The sequence below is a fragment of the Pseudopodoces humilis genome, chromosome 17 (genome assembly GCF_049639895.1).
Source record: "Pseudopodoces humilis isolate 2021_Gansu_Grassland_sample_001 chromosome 17, ASM4963989v1, whole genome shotgun sequence".
Classification (NCBI taxonomy): domain Eukaryota; kingdom Metazoa; phylum Chordata; class Aves; order Passeriformes; family Paridae; genus Pseudopodoces; species Pseudopodoces humilis.
Window position 1 is genome coordinate 14,194,121 of NC_142216.1, and position 18,482 is coordinate 14,212,602.

General features: G+C 39.7%; 1 protein-coding gene across 2 annotated transcripts in view; it reads right to left on the bottom strand.

Moving 5' to 3' along the window:
- Nucleotides 1-18,482, bottom strand: part of SLIT3 (slit guidance ligand 3) — a 465,384-nt gene that overhangs the window by 198,910 nt on the left and 247,992 nt on the right. For both annotated transcript variants that reach the window (XM_014253183.2, XM_088063492.1), the window contains one exon: nucleotides 5,881-5,952. In XM_014253183.2, coding sequence (XP_014108658.1) covers nucleotides 5,881-5,952 — 72 coding nt within the window. The remainder of the gene's footprint in view (nucleotides 1-5,880; nucleotides 5,953-18,482) is intronic.

Here is an 18,482-nt window from a genome sequence, read left to right on the forward strand (position 1 = left end):
AGGAGAAGAAACTACGAGACAGTCTAATAAATAACGGAGTGAAGAGAAGGGGAAATTGCCATTTGTCTACTGATACCTCTGTACTCTGGGCACACCATTCCCCTGTTGACAAACCAACTGTTGACTTCCTCTGGCATAACTTGATTGTCTTCAAGACAAGCTCAACATAGAAAACTGTGGCTACTCCTAGAAATGCCAAACTCCTTGTTTTTCACCTAATTTCACCAAGCAGGTACACACTTCAATTACTCATGCACTGTCAGTGGTTACTCCCTTACATTACTTTTTATTACATATATCATTTTTTCATGTTGACTGATAAAATAAGTAAAGATTTTAATTTGCTTCTATTAATTAACATACATTTGAGCTAATACACATCCTCGGGTAAAAAAACTCCACCATACAAACCAACAAAATAAACCCAAAAAAACCCCAAAACCCAAACAACAAAAAACATCAAACAAGAAATGTAATCATTTAAATTTCACTGTACTCAAGTATAAGTAAATTAGCTATGCACATAATTTGACAAAGAATTCTCATTTTCATTACTGTATTTAGGCATTTTGGTATCAGTTATAGGAACATTATTTACAGAGTTCAAATTTGATCCTGATTGCCTCAACCAACCGTAATTTCCAGCAAAACAGAGGAGGAAATCACATTTGTGTGGCATTTTCAGGCTTTCATTAAGCAATGACATCTCATATATTTAGAATTATGTCATGACTTTCGCTCCCTGTCTCTCCAGGTTGTGAAAGCAAATAAAAATCTTCTATCTAGTTAAGACATGCCCAGAATAGCATTTTGCAAATAAGTCAAACTGACTATCTAACTGAGTGTTCAGCATACAGAGGCAACCCTAGGAACAATTAAATCCTGGCTGTAGAACAAAATACTCATTCATGTTCAGAGAAGTTCTTAAAAGTTTGCTATGACAAAAGGCAGTGTGCATTATAAGCACATTCATCCACGACATCTCTATTAGAAATTGCACAGACTACATCTTTTATGAAAGCATCATTTATAACAAGAACATATTGAATCCCAACAAGGACAGCAGGAATAGTCCTGATTTTTACCCACTGGTAAAATGCTTGCAATGCCTGGATGTGGCAGGCAATGCACAGAACTGGGGCTGAAGGCCAGGCTGGTGTGACAGACCAGTTGTGTCCAGCAGACACAGCTCGGGGCTGAATCAGAGCTCGAAAACACCGGCACAGCCCTTGCAGCTTTGTGGTTTTGTGGGTTTGTCATGGAGCAGGAGGAAAAGTGGCAGAAATACATGGAGAGAAAAGGTTCTGCATACAAACACTGCAAGAACAGTTTCAACTTCTCTCACGACTTTAATTTTAAGATTTTGGGAAAGTAAAGGTGGTGCATTTTTCTTTATCCCAATTACATCTTGCAATTACAAGAAATTATCTTTTTAATATAATAAATTTAGGGCTCATTTGGAACTGAAATCACAAATATTAGGATGACCATACTTGCACTTTTTCATTATTACTTGTGGATGAATTGGTACGATTTTTCACACTAAGGAACCCAAAGTGGACTCGTAGATCCCTGAGCGCGTACGGCTGCGGACTCAATGGCAGCCACTGCTCATTGATTCCAAAAGCAGGTGAAACTCAGGAGGGAGGATTTTCAAACTCAGCCACATGATATGAAAGACCTACAATTAATGTAGCTAACAACAAACAAGCCCTCAAATCATTCTGTACTAGCTCTGTACAGCAAGAACCCCTTTGACTTCTTGAACAGAATACTACCCACAGACCTCCTAGGATTAGCTCTTGGTATGATTACATCTTATGCAATGAACAGAATGTGTTCAAGCTCTGAACCCTCTGGCTATCATTATAAAGCAGGAGAAAAACAGCTTTTACAATGTTAAAAAAAAAAGGAAAATACTCCACCTAAGTTGTCAACAGTGACTTGTATTTCTTTCTGTGCTGTCCACACAGTACAACTCCCATGCCACCGCACAGTTTTCCAGTTACCCCGGAGAGACAAAACAATGACAAATAAATTAATGGGCTTTCTGCTAAACTGAGTTCTGTTTCTTACTGAGAAAAATGGTTCAGCCTTCCCAGTCTAATGACAATAGTATGCTCAGGCACTCAGTATTACCAGTTTATCCAGTTTGAGCTTGTTGAACCATCTTGAAATTAATTTATTTTATTCATGTGTCCTGAGAGACTAGAAGTGAAATTCTGAATCGTGGATGTGTTTTATCTCATATCCTTCATAATTTTGGCATTTGGAAATAAAACCATGGACTAATTTCTAACCTATATTCTAAAGTATATAAACAGCATATTGTCACACCACAAGAAATAGTGGTTGAACATTTTGAAGACTACATTCGTTTTTTGGTCTGGTTTTTACTTTTTTTTAATAACCTTTACACATACTTACAGCTACAGTAATAGATATTTCTCAGTAAGACTGTTATTGCCAGATATTGCCACAGGACATAAGTAAAAATTAAGCAGAGCAGAGATCTTCTCCTAATAAACAAATATTTAATTGGAGGTTTCCCACACATTATTTTCAACTTTTCTGTGTATTTCTTTGCCAACAAGTCATAAGACAGTTAATAACTTTTGCCACTCATTTATGAATATATGCCCATTTTGCATTTTATTGCTGTTTCAATTGTTGCATACACTTTTCTATGTCTTGAAATGCAAAACCAAACCCACTGAAATATGTTTCATGGTCTTATGAAAAGGGGAATTATGTCAAAAAGATAAAAATTCCTACTTTATCAACAGATAGGAACCAAACACTTACTGGGAATCTGTTCAGAAAATCTGAGACAAGAACAAAGCCAGCCCCAGTGCAGAACTACCAGGACAGGATGTTTAAGTCCATCAGTTCTGCAGGTCATTTCACAGACATTATTTTCAACTTGCTGCTCAGGCAAAGACAATCAAGAGAAGGCACCAAAGCATTTTATACTCAACATTTTTGCATCTTTTACCCCAAAACTCAGAGTCAGCAGTAGTACTCGGCACCTGCTTTAGGGTCTATGTAGGTCAGGCCATAAAATCAGTGACACTTTTTGTGGCATTGGAACACAGAGGCTCCTAAACACTGAAGTGACCAAGAGCCCGTTTGTGATGGGAGCCACGTTCTGCACCCTGGGCTGCTCCAAGCTGCAGCTGAAGTTCACAACTCCCTGCACCAAGTACTCCAAAATAAGGCACAAATTTCAGTCTTGTTTTTATCTCTGCCTCTGCACTGCTAGTTGGTACAGAACGTATTTATAACGCAAAACAAGAAAATGAGAATAGTAAATGAAAACAACTTGTTGATAAGAAGAAATAAGTCACACGGGTCATGGCATGCTCTGCATTTTGAAGGATAACTGCACAAAAATTCCTTCTCTTCCTGCAGCTACTGAATTATGAAGCTTCTTACAGTGATGTTTTTTGAGGAGCTCAAGGTGAATGAAACGTGCAATCCAGAAACCAAAGTTGTTTCTAAAGGAAGTATTCTTAGTTTATTTTTTGAGCAAGGCTCTGCCCCGAGGTATAGACAAAATTTAGAACTCTGTAGACAGGCCGTGTGTGAGGAGAGAAGCGCAGAAATGGAAACACTGAATATCAGAAAGGTCGTGAGATTTCAGTAAGATAAAGAAGAAATACATTATTTGGTACTCTGGCAGACTGTTCAAACAGATAATTAGAATTTTTTTGCAGGAATCATTGAATATTTTCTACATACTGCATTCTATGCTAAAATATATCTGCATAATGTACACTGTGGGTCTGAAATGTTGAAATTTGGTTTCACTTGTTAATGTTCCTTGATGGTTCAGATTGCTTTAAATTTTAACATTTATGACGGCTTTACAACTGAAGATATTATATTCTCTAGGGCATTGAGCAAATTTATTTTGATAGATTAATTTCTCAGATTTTCTTTGAAGAAAAATATGGGAAAAAATTCAGATTATGTTGGAAATATAAAAGACGCATTTTGTGACTGCAAGAAAAATAAGTTTAGAAATAGATACTATCAATCTGTTTCCTCATCTTTTAGAATTAATATTGATTTTTTTTTCCTGTAGCAGTGTGTCTGTGCTGAAAATTAAAAATACATTAAAGAACTGATTATGATCTATTTTATATATCCTCATTTTCTCCCACCCACAAATGATTGGCATAGGAATAACCAATTAAAAACAGAGGTAAATAAACTAATTTAGCATTTACTAACTATATCCTGGGGAGAAGGAATGCACTCCTAGCAACTTCTGCAGAGCCTGCAGAACTCAGTATATTGCAAAAAAGGGCTCCATTTATTGTCCAGCCTATTTAGTGAAAGTTACAGCAGTCTGCTGTCAGTGTAGGACTGATTCACTCTCTGCAGATACAGAAAATCAGTCCTTTCTTCTTTTCTTTCACCACACAGTAGACTTTTCAATCTGACAGACAAGTAGAATTTTATAGCGGTAGCACATCACTTTTCCTGAAAAGTGCTATTACTACAGAATCCCAACAATACTTTTGATAACTTAAGTTCCCAGATAAGAAACTCTGCCGAGCCCTTTTGCCAGCTCAACATGAGCAACTCTTACTATCTGATGAACACCAGGGTTGCAGCCTGGGGACAGAGGGGCCGTGACAGACACGGCCACCAGCAGGTCCCTCAGAGAGCTGAGCTGCTGCTGCCACAGAGGGCAGAAGTGCTTTGAGCATCGCCAGGAGGTGGATCCAGCCCTTGGGAACAATCCTGTGCATTATCCTGTGCATTATCAGACGTGTTCAGACCCCCGTGGTGTGTGGCACAGGGCTGCCTCTCCAGCCCCCGCTGCTCCGCTCCTCTCAGGAGCCCAAGGCAATGTCGTGACTCTGCCGAGTCTCAGGTGCCGGCAGCGGCTGAGGCAGGTGCTTATTTTATCCACCTACCATTTGCTGTTTCATCCCGTGTAATTTAAGGGCAGGCTCTGCAGCAGCCTGGGCAGGCCTCCCCTGCTGTCGGAAGGTGTGCGCTGGGTCAGGGCTGCTCTCCCGTTACCTCACAGCGGATTTCCAGGGGCTGAATTTTGGGGAGGTCGTGTGTCCTTCCCACCCCTTTGGGCTCACAATTATGTGCTTTCACGAGTACTGACGCTCAGCTTTGCAGGATTAACTTTCGGGTGACAGGGAAAGCTTTATAGCAGTTCATATTGTGAAAACCTATTCTAGAAAAGATCTTTAAGTGAATAAGTTACTATTAGTAATAAGCAAATTATCTGCTCGGATACCCAGTTCAGGGTAATATTGGATTTGCATTACAATGACAGCGCTCTAAATGTAATGTGCCGCTTCTCTTGTGGAGTCAGCTTTCATAGTCAAAACCTTTTATCAGTACGTGCTGCAGCTTTAACAGCCTATGTGTAAAGTTTGTGGTACACGAAGAGCACAACGTGGTGTTATTTCAGCCCTCAGAGAAGGATCCTCCCCAAAAGCCAATGACTGCACTGAACGAGCCTGCCAAGCGCCCGTCTCTCCTCCCTCCTACATTCCGAACACCTCTGAAACAGCTTTTGTCTAGGGCAGCGGTCACACATCTCGTAATATTGCTCCCCATGAAGCTGTCAGCCATCCTCTGCCGGGCAGAGGCGGCCCGGGCCGGATCCCGGCTGCGGATCCCACACCGGCCGCACTGGGAACGCTGCCGAAGCCCATGTGCCCCGCCGCGATCCCGCGCCCCTTAGGAGCCGGCTCGTGTGGTTTAATCAGCAATAACCCCCACGCCGGGGGAGCCGTGAGAGAGAACCTGCTGAGGGGACAGCGAGGCCGCGGAGCCCCCAGACCCAGCAGCACTGCAGCACGGGGACCGCCACCCCCTCAGCGCCCCGGCACCAAGTCAACTCACAGGATCTCCAGGTCGCGCAGGGCTCGGAAGGCTCCATCTTCGATGCAGCTGATCTGGTTGTTGTCCAGTTGCCTGCAGAAAGGAAGGGAGAGGATGAAGGCTGGCTCGGAGCGCCAGGTTGGGGCTTCCCCGTCACCGAGGTGTCCCTCCACCCCCTCGCAGCGCCTGCTCAGCTGCCACGCTGCTCGCGGCTGCCTGACAGCGCTGCACGCTCCCGCACACTGAAGCCTGGCAGGTCTCAGTAAATATTAATTGCGCCTTTTTTTTTTTTTTTTCTCCCCCCCCCCATTTTTTTTTTTTTAAGGCAGAAGGGAGTAATTTCATTACATTAGGGCATCCAATCCATTATGAGCTTTTACCATCATGTCACTGAAACAATTTCATTAAGCTAAAGGCCTGTAAATCATTGGAGGTCACTGGGCTGCCCTCCGTGACCTCCCAGAATGCTGCTTTTTCTTTTACTGGAAGTTGGAGTCCTCTGTCCTGACAGTACTAAATCTTCAGGCTTTATCTACCCAAGAGCTGTGAGAGTGCATAGGGAATATACCAATTCCAAATTAGACTCAACTAATCTAATTTTATAGTCTTTTTATTATTCTAAGCACCAAATGTCTGTGGTGGTTCGATGCCTCTCTGCATTGTTACTGGTCCCATCTGGTAGCCCTTTCTATTGAAAGATTTCTGACTAAATACAGATTCTGTCTAACTGCATCAGGGAGAGCAATCCAGTGACAAAAAGCATTATACACATGCACACTTAAAACACTATTTTGCTTCAAAACGTGTAATTTAATATTTGGATGGCGGAGTTCTCTCATTTGTCTCCCTGTATGCACATGATTTAAATGTATTTTGCAATAGATGTGGATACAGCAAGACAGCTACATCTGTCTCCTCTGCTTAAAAGAATTAAAGTTGTAATTTAAAATTCAGTGATTACATTTTCTGACATCTGATCCCTTAAATTTTACACTTAAAGAAATAAAATTACATATCTAGTCACATGCATGTAAAATGTCTGCATTTCATGAAAAAAAAAAATAGATGCAAGCTCCTGACTCTGTTACTGCCCGTTGCACAGCATAAACTTTGGATTTGGTGAGGCAGAGGCCTTTTTTACTATGTGGGTAAAGTATCTTGAATAAAGGTACAAAGACTACCCTGTAGTTTCTGATTTTTATTTAAAAAAAAAAATATATATGGAACTATAGCAAATATATTACACCCATGTCTAGTACGGTTGTATAGTTTCACCAACTATTTTCCAATTACTTGCTGTATTTTTTGGTCTAATAAACATTTGGTCAAATAAACATTTGCAGCAATTTTCTTATTATACAACAATAAAGCACAAACAGCAAATACAATCTTTATGAACCCCTTTAAAGACTGAGTTTGATCTGCTAACATTGAGCATCCTGGATATGTACATCTTTGACAACCATGGGAAACCTACCCTTTGTGATGTAGTCTGTATCAATGAACATTGTATATTTTATGAATTAAAGTACAGGAAAACCCACTCTCTCTAAGGTCTGCTAAAAACCTTAGCAACCATAAAGCCCAAACTAAGGTTTTTTTGGAGCATTTGGTAACTTTGAAGAACTTTGTGAATTTGGCAAAACTTGGGCAATGTCTCCAATACTGACAGACACCGGGATGTAAAATCCTCCAAAAGAGATTGTTCTGTATGTAGGAGTTCATGAACAGCATATATACATATCTGGATAAATTTATGCATACATATTTATGTTCTCTCTGTTTCTTTGACCCACCTGCAAAGATCTTAAAACCTCTCTACTTTTGACTGCTGAGAAGCCTTGTCCTGATATCCCTGTTTAACTGACAAAAATTTATTGCTCAAACAGAAGGGATAGTGCATTTTGAAGAGGAATAAATTTCAATGAGTTAAATACAGTGCTGCCTGCATGATTAAGTACTTTACACTTAGCTTTATTAAGCAGAAGGTTGGCAGATACTAAGATGGTGAGGAGAAAGGAGCCTCAACTTGAGAATCACCTCCCTCTCCTTCTACAGGAAGCACTATATATTGCACAATTTTTATTGGAGTTACACTATGATATTGATTTTTCTGCCAAATACACTAAAATAAGCAAATAAACTCACAGTGTGCTGCTCTCAAAGCCTTCTGATTAAAGGGATCTCTTGGTGGGTATTGTTTTTTTTTAAAAACTGCTACTCTCATAGATTGATTTTTGTTGGAAAAGCATAATGACCATTTTAATCATATTTCCACAGGTCCAGTCATGTCACTGCCAACAACCAGGTTTAGTCTGTGCTGTGTGATCAATGCACAGGATCACAGCAAGGGAAACCTCTCAGTGCCCAGAAGACACACACTTAGCAGGACTATCAGTAAATAGGGAACATATTCATTAGTGATACACCCTGATTCCATGGCCCATGAACCAATTCCTCACAGTCTCTGGGGCGAGACTCTCACATATAATGCTCCTTTGTCACAGAGCTCCTGTCTCCTGGTATCTATCACACCAACACATTCACATCTGCTTTGAAACATGAGAATTTCTTCTCAAAAGGAAGAGAACTGCTAGTTGTCTTAAAATTAGGTTTTAAGATCCTCTGCCTCCCTATTTATTTCTCTGTGTGTAAAGATGGAAATCCTATTTCTCTGCATCTGTACAGCACCCTGGTGAGCGGTTCAGTCAAGTATAGAAATTTGAGAATTTAAATCTAAATGTCCTCCTTCCAAGACAAAGTGGTAAGTTTAAAGTTCTGGGAAAAGTTTAAGTAAAGTCTTTCAGAAAGCCAAGTATTTTTATGCTCACAAAGACCAAACAAACCCCCTGTGATATGGACCAGCAGCCAGCTCACACACTCAGTGTGCAGCTCAAGGGGCTGAACAGACATCCTTAACATTTGTTGAGAATAACATCTTACTTGAATAAAATTAACCGTATGCAGAGAAGATAAAATTTCAACTTAAAAAAACACAAAAAGAAAAAAAAGAAAAAAGCCCTAATATTTCAGAACAGGTGGAACCTACATTTCCCTGAGGAATGTTGTGACACCGCTCCCATCTCTCCATTCTGAACGGAGCACTCTGGCACACGGAGCACAGGTCAGCTACCTGAGACACACCTCACCTGCTTACAGGAACATTTTAAAATGTTCCTGTAAGCAGGTGTTGGGCTGCAGAAGCCTTGATTCAGAGTTAAATGCCACCTCTATTTGTCAGCACTCTTAGCCTTTCTAGAAAAATCTTTTCCTCAAGATTTCAAATGGGTTGTTGTGCACGTAGTGGTGCAACGTACTGGTGTTAAAAGGTCAGACAACACAAACTCAGATTTAAGAGGCAATTTTAAAAATACATGGAAAAAAATCACTTTTCATACCTGCATTTACTGTGCCTTTTGAAGGAATACAGCACTGGGCTCAGACTTTATCTGAAATTACCAAGCTATTTGACTGCCTCTGACCAAAACACGTTCTCACAGAGAATTCACAGAGAATCAAATATTGAGATGCTGAAGGAAGAACGAAACCACAGTAACTGAGCTGTGTGACACCTTCAGTTTTGCTGAGGTACATAGATACCTGACTTTAATTTGGGCCAAAGTGTATGGGTTGAATGCTGAATCTCTCATGCATTAGACACAAAGCACTGAAGCTGAGCAGACCCAAACCCGGAGCTGGGTGATGCTGTCAGCACAGGGCTGGGACACCCAGCAGCTCCCTGAGATTGAATTATCCAGGCTGACCCCACCTGGGGGGCTCCAGGGATCCCCGAGCTCCGTGACAGGCAATTAGTGAGCACACAATGCCGAGAGATAGCGACAGCAATACCAGGAGACCTCCGAGAACACAGGAGAGCACTCAAGCAAGGAAAATATTGAATGGACAATTGGGATTTAGGTGGAGTGTGACACAGACAAATGCTTATAAACAATCCAAGAATTTATAAAAGTCTTTGGAGGAAAAGACATCGTTCATGTGGCAGAGCTATAATACATAAAGCCATATGTATTAATGTAATTTGGCTCTAATGTAGACTCAATAACTACTTATTGGATAATAGTAGTTATTGGACTCAATAACTACTCTCAGTTTTTATTGAAAAGCAGGAAAATTATGTGACTACATTATATGCAACTGATTGATAAAACTTAAAATTGATGTTTTAAAGGAAAGAAACCAAACAGCTTAGACACAAATCACCTTTTTAAGGAATGAGGAATAATGCTGCATCCTAACAGATTTATATCACAGAAGAATCTATGCCTTGGCTAAAATACCACTTTAAATGTTTAAAACACCTTTTCCCTGACAGAGTGTAACTCTGGCTTATCCATTTAGACTAGTGCATTACCTATCATAAATAAGAGTTAAATTTCAAATACTATGTAGAAGGAATAGGGTTTTACAAGGTTGATATTCTTTGAAATAATCCTTTAAATAGCAAGCCTTGAAGGTTTTGCTCACAACAATAAGGAATATTTAATTTTCAAATGCATTTAGAGATAAAACCCCCCAGCAACAAAGCTGATATAATTTTACCATGTTAGTACCTTTAAGATTTTTTTAAACACAAAACCATTCATTAAAGAACATTAAAGAATTGAATTCATGCAGGGTGAAATTTACCAAAACTGAAATAATCTATTTTTTTATTAACAGTAAAAAATTACTGGTTTAAACCCTATATTTGCATTAATAGCAAGATTTCTTCACAGCACACCAGCTATATAAGAGATTTCAGCATTTTTTCTGCAATTAGCCTCACATTCACAAAGAAGAGGCCCTTCAAGCATCTACATTTAACAATAATGGACTTTATAACCAGTGTTTTGTACTTCATTCAGCAAGGGATTTTTTTTTTCCCATTTTCAAACACTACCAAGGCCACTGCAGAGCTCAAGTGTTATTCTGTTCTTCAATTATACTGTGACAGTAGTTAAATTACTATAACCTCTTTCTATATTTTGCCCAAAATCTAGTTAAAAATTTAAATAAAAGCCAGTATTAATGACTACTGTAATATATACTGTTCAAATTTCTTTCTTATATTTCACATTTAGCATAAAAAAGCAGTGTTATAATAGTTACACATTTAAAGTTTACTGTTACTGATATAAAGTTACTGTACTACTGTTATAGATTGTATCTACACTTGCAGAGAAAAAATTAGGCAGAAGCCATTTCCTAATTAAAGAAAGACTTGTATTTTTAACAGACATATCCATGTTAAAGGTATTGTATCACCAAAGTATTTAAAGGAATTTCAGTAGTGATTTCTCAGGAAGGTAAATGCACTGTAAATTATTATAGAATCATTTTCAGAAAATATTTAATTTTGCTAATTATATCTACAAAAGAACCTCTGTTTGGACAATGTTTCTTCCCTTCAATTTCCTTTTTGTTTCTAATACAGACTTGTTGGTTCTGTCATCCCTTTCCTGTAAAGTTTGTATTCTAGTATTTAAGTTCTTCCATAACCTGTAAGAATTAGAGAGACACTCTACAACATTTATTGCCCTTACGTAATTTCAAAACTATTAACATAGCTAAGGCAAGTGACACCAACACATCTACTTAAAATTTCTCACATACCAAACTAAAGTCCTTATCCTTGTATTAATTTATAAGGAAGCCCCAATGAATGGGGAAAGATGATGCTTTGAGGTAATACTAAATTAAATTAAATTGAAATAATGTGAAGTTCTTTCAAAGTAGCTTTTAATGCATTATTTCCCCATTTAATTTTTACTCTTTATTTATGCTTCACTAAAATCACTCTCTAAGAGCTTGTTTGTATTAGAAAATCTAAAAGATTGATACAGCTGCTGTGATCAAGCCGCAGGCTCACCCTTAGATTTTTACAAGTCTTCCAAAATTCCCTTCTTTTTTTGTTTCCCAAGGATACGGTTTTGCCAAAAGCTGTGGTTCAGGCTTTGTGCAGAAACAGCTCATCTGCCTGAAATAATTGGGCAGAGTCATATTCTCTGTCTTCAGTTTTCATAGCCAACCTGTGCTGCCAGGTTGTTAAATTCAAGGAGGGAGGAATATCTGATTTGAAGGGGAAGAGTTGCTTCTAAATAATTATTCTGCAGACTATTCAAAATTACTAAGTATTTACTCTGAGTGTTTGTATTGCATTAACTCACAAATCAAAATGCTGCTGTCACAAAATAACCAAAATATCAGCTCAGAGCAAAACTTGAGTGGCAAATGAACACGGAGGCTCCTCCTGCTGCAAGGACAAATACTCACAAACACGAGATTTCCTTTCAATATCAGGTGCTTTAGAACATTTTTTTTTTCTTTTTTTAACTCTCTCTGGTTGCTGATGTAACAAATAGTGCATACCAAGCACAGAAATGGCTGTCTCCATAGCAATTGGGGCAGGTTTCGCCGTTTCCCTAGTTACTCTTGACTGATAACCATCTGTTGTTCTCCTCTGCCACAGCCCCAAAGGGGAAAAGGGGAAGAAAAGAGGAAGATAAAATGGGTGTTTGAGAAAATGAAAGTTACTTACTGTCGTGTTTTTTACAGTTTTAGAAGGTTTGCACTTACTTAATTTTTTATTTATTGTTATATTCAGTTGACAAGTGTCAAGTACCACACGTAAAGGAAAGTTCTAGTTCAGAATGTTACTAACCAGTGACATTATTAATAGGAAATCATACTAGGGAATTAGATTAGGAATATTCATAGGAAACCATATCATTAGGGACAGTATTATGAAACTGGAAAATCTGAAAGCGAGGTACCTGCATAGAAAACATTGGGTTTTTTAAACTAAATAAGGAGTAAACGTTGGTAATGTGCAAAGGGCACAGGGCAGAGGAGGTGTGGGTGGTTCCATCCACCCAGCTGCTGCAGGTGGAATAGGAACTGCTGCCTTCCATCCCTGACTCTGTGCATCTGGGGCTGTTCCTTCCATCACAGCCTGAGCCCCTGCCTCCTCTTGGGTGTTTCTGGTGAGGAAGGGAGGCTCAGGCACTGGAAATCTGCAGCTGCCCGTGCCCCATCCCGACTCCAGCACGGCTGAATGATCTCAGTGAATTCCTCACCCAAAATTTGTGCCCTGTGAGCAAGGCCAGTGCTTACACAGGCTCATGCACCATCATGGCATCACTTCTGTGGAACTAACAGCACATAAGCCACTCTCATTTCCAAGGCAAAACAAACAAGCCCCCACAGGCGAGCTGTTACTGCCCATCAATACGGCAGCATCAACTTGGATTTGGGTTTTCTCCTTAAAATCATTCCGTGCGTATGTTCCCTGCTGCAACAAATCCATTACAGAACGAAAACTTTTAAAGAAAGACCCAGAATGCTCCATCCCTTCCTATTAAAAAGTGGATCAGCTGTCAGTTGTCAAAGACAGACAAAATTTGTTCGGAGCCATTGCCATTTTTAAAACGGGCTCAGGAGGACACAGGGCTGCAAGAAACTCTCCAGTGTGACACAACAGGGCAGGGCTGGTGCTCTGCTGGCTCCTGGCCACATGTCCTGCTCTGGACATGGGTGACACTCCTGCTGCCCCCAGGACACCAGTGCAGGTTGCCCTGGCACTGCCCGTGAGCCCGGCCCGCGCTGGTGGCACGGGAACGTGCAGAGCTCGTCGGGACACTTTGCAAAAAGCACGGTAATTCTGGTGATCTTCGTTGCTGACACATTTTTGTGTTTAAAAAACTCAGGTTTGAGAGGAAAATTAAGGCTCTCCTGCCTTTGAGGAGCTTGGGCTTGACCAGCAAACATGAAAACGTGTTGGGGTACGGAGGCTGTGGCAGATGGCGAGTGCAGAGCAGGGAAGGTGGAGGTGCCCAGGGCAAGGCCCAAAAGTGCTGGTTTTTACACAGTTAGGGGGTGACAGAGCAAAAGGAAATCTGCACATTTGATCTCCAGACATCTGTCCCCCCTGAAATTCCATATCACGTTAGATTAATTCTATTACCCACAGTCATACAATCGCTTGTGATATGTTCTTCTAGCTCTTAGGACAAAAATACCAAAGCACTAAATACTGGGAGTATATGGAAGAGTGTCGGCCTTGCTGCATGGCTGGTAAATTTGGGAAAAATACTGAATTTATTTATTTATTTTTTTTTGGTAACTTTTTTTCCTTGTGAAATTAGAACATTAATATTAAAACCTTGTGGATAATATCCAATTAACAGCTTGCAGTTATAAATGGTAGTTTATTAGTATAACACATCAGTAAGTTTTCAATCAAAGCCTGTTTTATTAGACTGTTTTTAAAAAAACTGGAGGAGGAATCACAGTTCTAAATATCTCCACATCCCATTTTGGATTGGGGGACTTTTTTCATCATGGTTCTACTCAGTTCCCCAAGCAATTCCCACAGCCACTGGAGAACAGTTAACAAATTACATATTTCAAGACACGGCATTAATTTAAAATAATTCTGATAGGGGTTTCCAGCACTGGCCATGCTTAACACAGTCTCAGAAGCTTTTCTAAGGGCTTCCAAATCAGGCCATTTCATCTTTAACACAGCTGTGGGTTCCTGTTTTAGGATGAATAAGTGGCATCTCCAGATGAAAAGCAGGGTTGGAGGGTGTGCTTCCAGGATTTGGCTTTGTTCTACCCTTTTTCTTCTATACTGATCAGGCAACAGCAGCTTGCTTTTGAGACATGGAATTTATCCCCTTCTAGTAATTTCTGTTGTAAAATTGGCCACTGACAAACTCACCAACTAAAGAATAAGTGTTTTGAATTACTTTAAGACAAGGAGCCATTTGGCTTATTTACAGTTCTGTGTTCACTCATGACCTGCCTGGGTATTATCAGAGGTTTGGTTTTAAACAGAAAAATGTTCCTAATGACATGCAGCTCCAAATTCTGACTCCTAACCATTTCTCTGCTTTGCTGGTTGATCTCTCAGGCCAGCTGAGGAAAAGCAGCAGCCACAAGTACCTCATACACAACTACAGCCCTGTGCTGTTGCCCTCTTACTGATACAAAACAGGGCTGGCAATAGAGACCATAGAAACCTTTGAAATCTGTTTTCCAATGGTTGCCTCAATGCATATGCAAAGCCCTGATCCTGTGATTTTAAGCCTTTATATTTGTCAGTTCTTAGTATCACATCCCATTTTGCAAGTCAGAGCTGTGGCTGACTTGTAATCAGTTCTAGATCAGCATATGGGTGAGTTTAGATGAATCGGTGCTAAGGGTGAGAAAGACACATTGGAATTCAGCCTGAACCTCACAAGCCTTTAGGACACTTACATCAAACTTCATTCTCACTACTCAAGGTAATGAATTCAAGTTCCCCATCCAGAGTCCCACTGGAATTACTTTTACAGTCTGATTCTATACCACATTGCCCCAAATTTGCTTGTTCTCCTACATGATTTCCAACAAATAAGTTAATATATGCTTTGGGTTACTGCATTACCTGCTAATGCTACAAAAACTGCAACAAAAGGGTGAAGTCTTGCTGTGTGCTTCTATATGCTGATTTATATTTGTAGTAAGTTTATAAAGATAGTCCATCACACTTTCCTGAGCACTCTTTGTGCTTATATACATAATTTAGGTAGTTACATATCCATGTATTTTTATATGAATAAACAAATAACACTTCCATTATACTAGGAATAGTGGGAAAGGGCTCCAGTAAGCACTAAAATCTGCCATTCTGTCACATACAATGAGGTCTCTCATTCAAGAGTCCTGAGCAGGCCAGCCTGCAGCTGACTCCTCATTATCTCTATTGCTGAGGTCCATTCATAGACATGGAGTGTTTGTTGGGCAGTTGAACATGAAGACCTATTCTTCTTCCCTGAGTAGCTTTCTATATCCAAATGAATCATCCTGTGTCATATTTCTGAAGATGTCACACCAGCTCTGCCTCTGTGACTTGTGGTCCCCCCTGCCACCACACTCCTTTGCCTACACCAGGTCTAGAACACTTCCCAAAATCACCTCTGCTATCAGTGAAACACCTGCACCTAACAAATTAAAGCCTAAAACACTTATAAAGAGCTAACCAGAACAAGAATTGTTTGGAAAAATAACCAGTTTCTAGAACAAAAAAGAGGAAATCTTTAAGAAAAGTAAAACAAAAGAAAACCCAAAAAATACTGTAGGAATCAACCTGATAGATTAAATGGGAATCAAAACCAAGGTTCTTCTTTGTTATCTAGGCACTTAGTAATTGCATCAGTTTTTAAATACGTTGAAAAGTGTTCTGGAATTAACAGCAAACTGGATCCCAGTTGACAAAAAAAGCCATTTTGCTTTACTGTTTTCAAGGCAGCCAAATTCACATCATCTGTGAAATGTTTTTCACCCGGGGTAAGGACAGCAATCCATCCTGCAGATTTATGTTTACAAGCACTTTGGAACAAATGTTCTATTTGAACGCCCATATGAACCATAAGCACCCAATATGTTTGGATGACTACATTCAGTTTTTGTTAGCAGATCTTCAACTTCCCAAACAATGTTTTACCAAATCAATGTGGCACTGCCACGTATCCTTCAGAAACACGGCACGGAGCATATGTGACAGCTCTTGTGCATATTCACCAGGGAGTTTCTTTCCATCTACATGTAACCACAGGTCTTTTAATTCATAAAAACAAATGGCATTTTTGGCATTTATGGGATGGCTGTTGCATTTGAGTCCCTCATCCTTTAATTTTTATTCCTCCTCCCCAGAGCTGTCAGCAGCACCATGAGGTTTTACAAAATTTCAGGAACTGAACTCATCTCTTCCAGTTCCACTAACCTACATAATTTCCAAATTAAAATGTTCTGCTCTGGCATTGGGACAGGTATAGTACTAATGTAAAACATGGAGGAGGGAGAGTTTACATCAAACACTGAACACAGTGTATAATTACTGATGTTATTATTGCCACAGAGCACCTTTACAAAGACACAAGTAAAGGATGTATAACAGCACTGATGTTTTACTGGGCTGCAGTGCTTAAAAGATAAAAAATCATCAAAACCCTACTGGTATATCCTCACATAAGCTTAATTCTTGGGGAGAGCTGAAAAGCAGGCTGCAGGTGCTGAGGTCTTTGAGCTTTCCTTGTGGATTGCTAATCTCCTGGAGAGATCAGCTGCTGGGAAGGGAATAACTCAACCTGGGAGCTGAAACATCACAGTGCAAAAACTCAAGTAGCAAGGGACAACCATAATCTCTAAAGCAACATAAAGTGCAAGAACAGGAGGACAGGTCACCTCCAAAGGGATTTATTCCATCTTGCAGGAGATATGAGTGACTTAAAACTCTGTACTTGCCTATAAATGCAGGACTTGTAATGAATGTAAGTGTGAAAGAATTATTTCATTAAAAACTGGTTAAAACAGCATCCTGAGGTACATGCATACCCAATTTAAAAACAAAAATATGGATAGAAGATGGCTTACATATGATTAGTATTATCAAATAATTTTTGTACTTCTGATATCAACAGAAAATACTGTAGAGGCAGATTTATGTACAGAATTTCCTAGAAGTTACAGACTACAGTATTTTTCCCTGCAAACTGTTCTTTTAATTTTATTTTTTTTAGAGAAAAGTACTTCCTTTTGAAATCATTACAGCAACCTTCAAGTCATCCTAGACATTGTGATTTCTTAAATATAAATGCTTACGTGTCTAAAATGTTCATTCACATTTACTCACTAGTCACTGAATAAGGATTCTACAAGCCCTACAAACTTGAAGCCACTATCAAAGAATCTTAAAAACTAACTTATCCAGATGATTTTGAAATTTCCTTGCTAGATGGTGTATATTTTATTAGTATATTTTCTTGACATTAGTACATAAATACATTCACACAGAGACATCTACTTCCTCTGCTACCACTGTCATGACAAAAAGGACGTGCAAGAAAACTTGTACTCCCAGGTAGGATTAGGCAGCAAGTTTTGATGACAAGAGAACACCAGTTACCTCACCTGACCCTTCAGACAAAACCTCAAAAATCTAATTCATCCTGAGACGTGACAGCACTGAAATATAACAGCCACAAAAAAGCCCTGCCCCATTTTTTTTCTTTCTTGCAATCAAAGCAACTAATTTTTTTTGTAAGTAGGTAAAGAGGATACCTGAACAATTGGCTTCACAGGACATTTCTCCCATCCTTCTCAGTCACTGTCCTGAGAGCGCTGCTTATTCCCCAACTTATTGTGAAGGGCTGGCTGCTCCCCCTCCCTGCCTGAACATTAACCCTTGGTTTTCAGCTGCTCCTCAGGAAGGGAGAGCACCTCACCCCTGAAAAGCAGCGAGAGCTGAAAACCAAACTGAAAATCCACCCCCAACCCCCTGCTCAAATGGTTCAGATAATTGTGAGTCCCCCTTACTCAGTGAATTATTTCAGGCAAACCACTTGACCTCTTTGCAAGCAGTCATTTTCCCTCTAAGACTGGGTTTAAAAGCAGGACCTAATCAATAGCTGTTGCTGCATATGACCCGAGTTTAAGCATATAAATTAAATACTAAATAAAGTAGGTTCAAGGGTGAAACTCACATACCAGGCAACAGAAGGGTCACACAAAAAAAAGGGGAAAAAAGTCAATCTCATTTCTAAAGCTAATTTTCACACCAGAAAGCTCCATTTCCCACC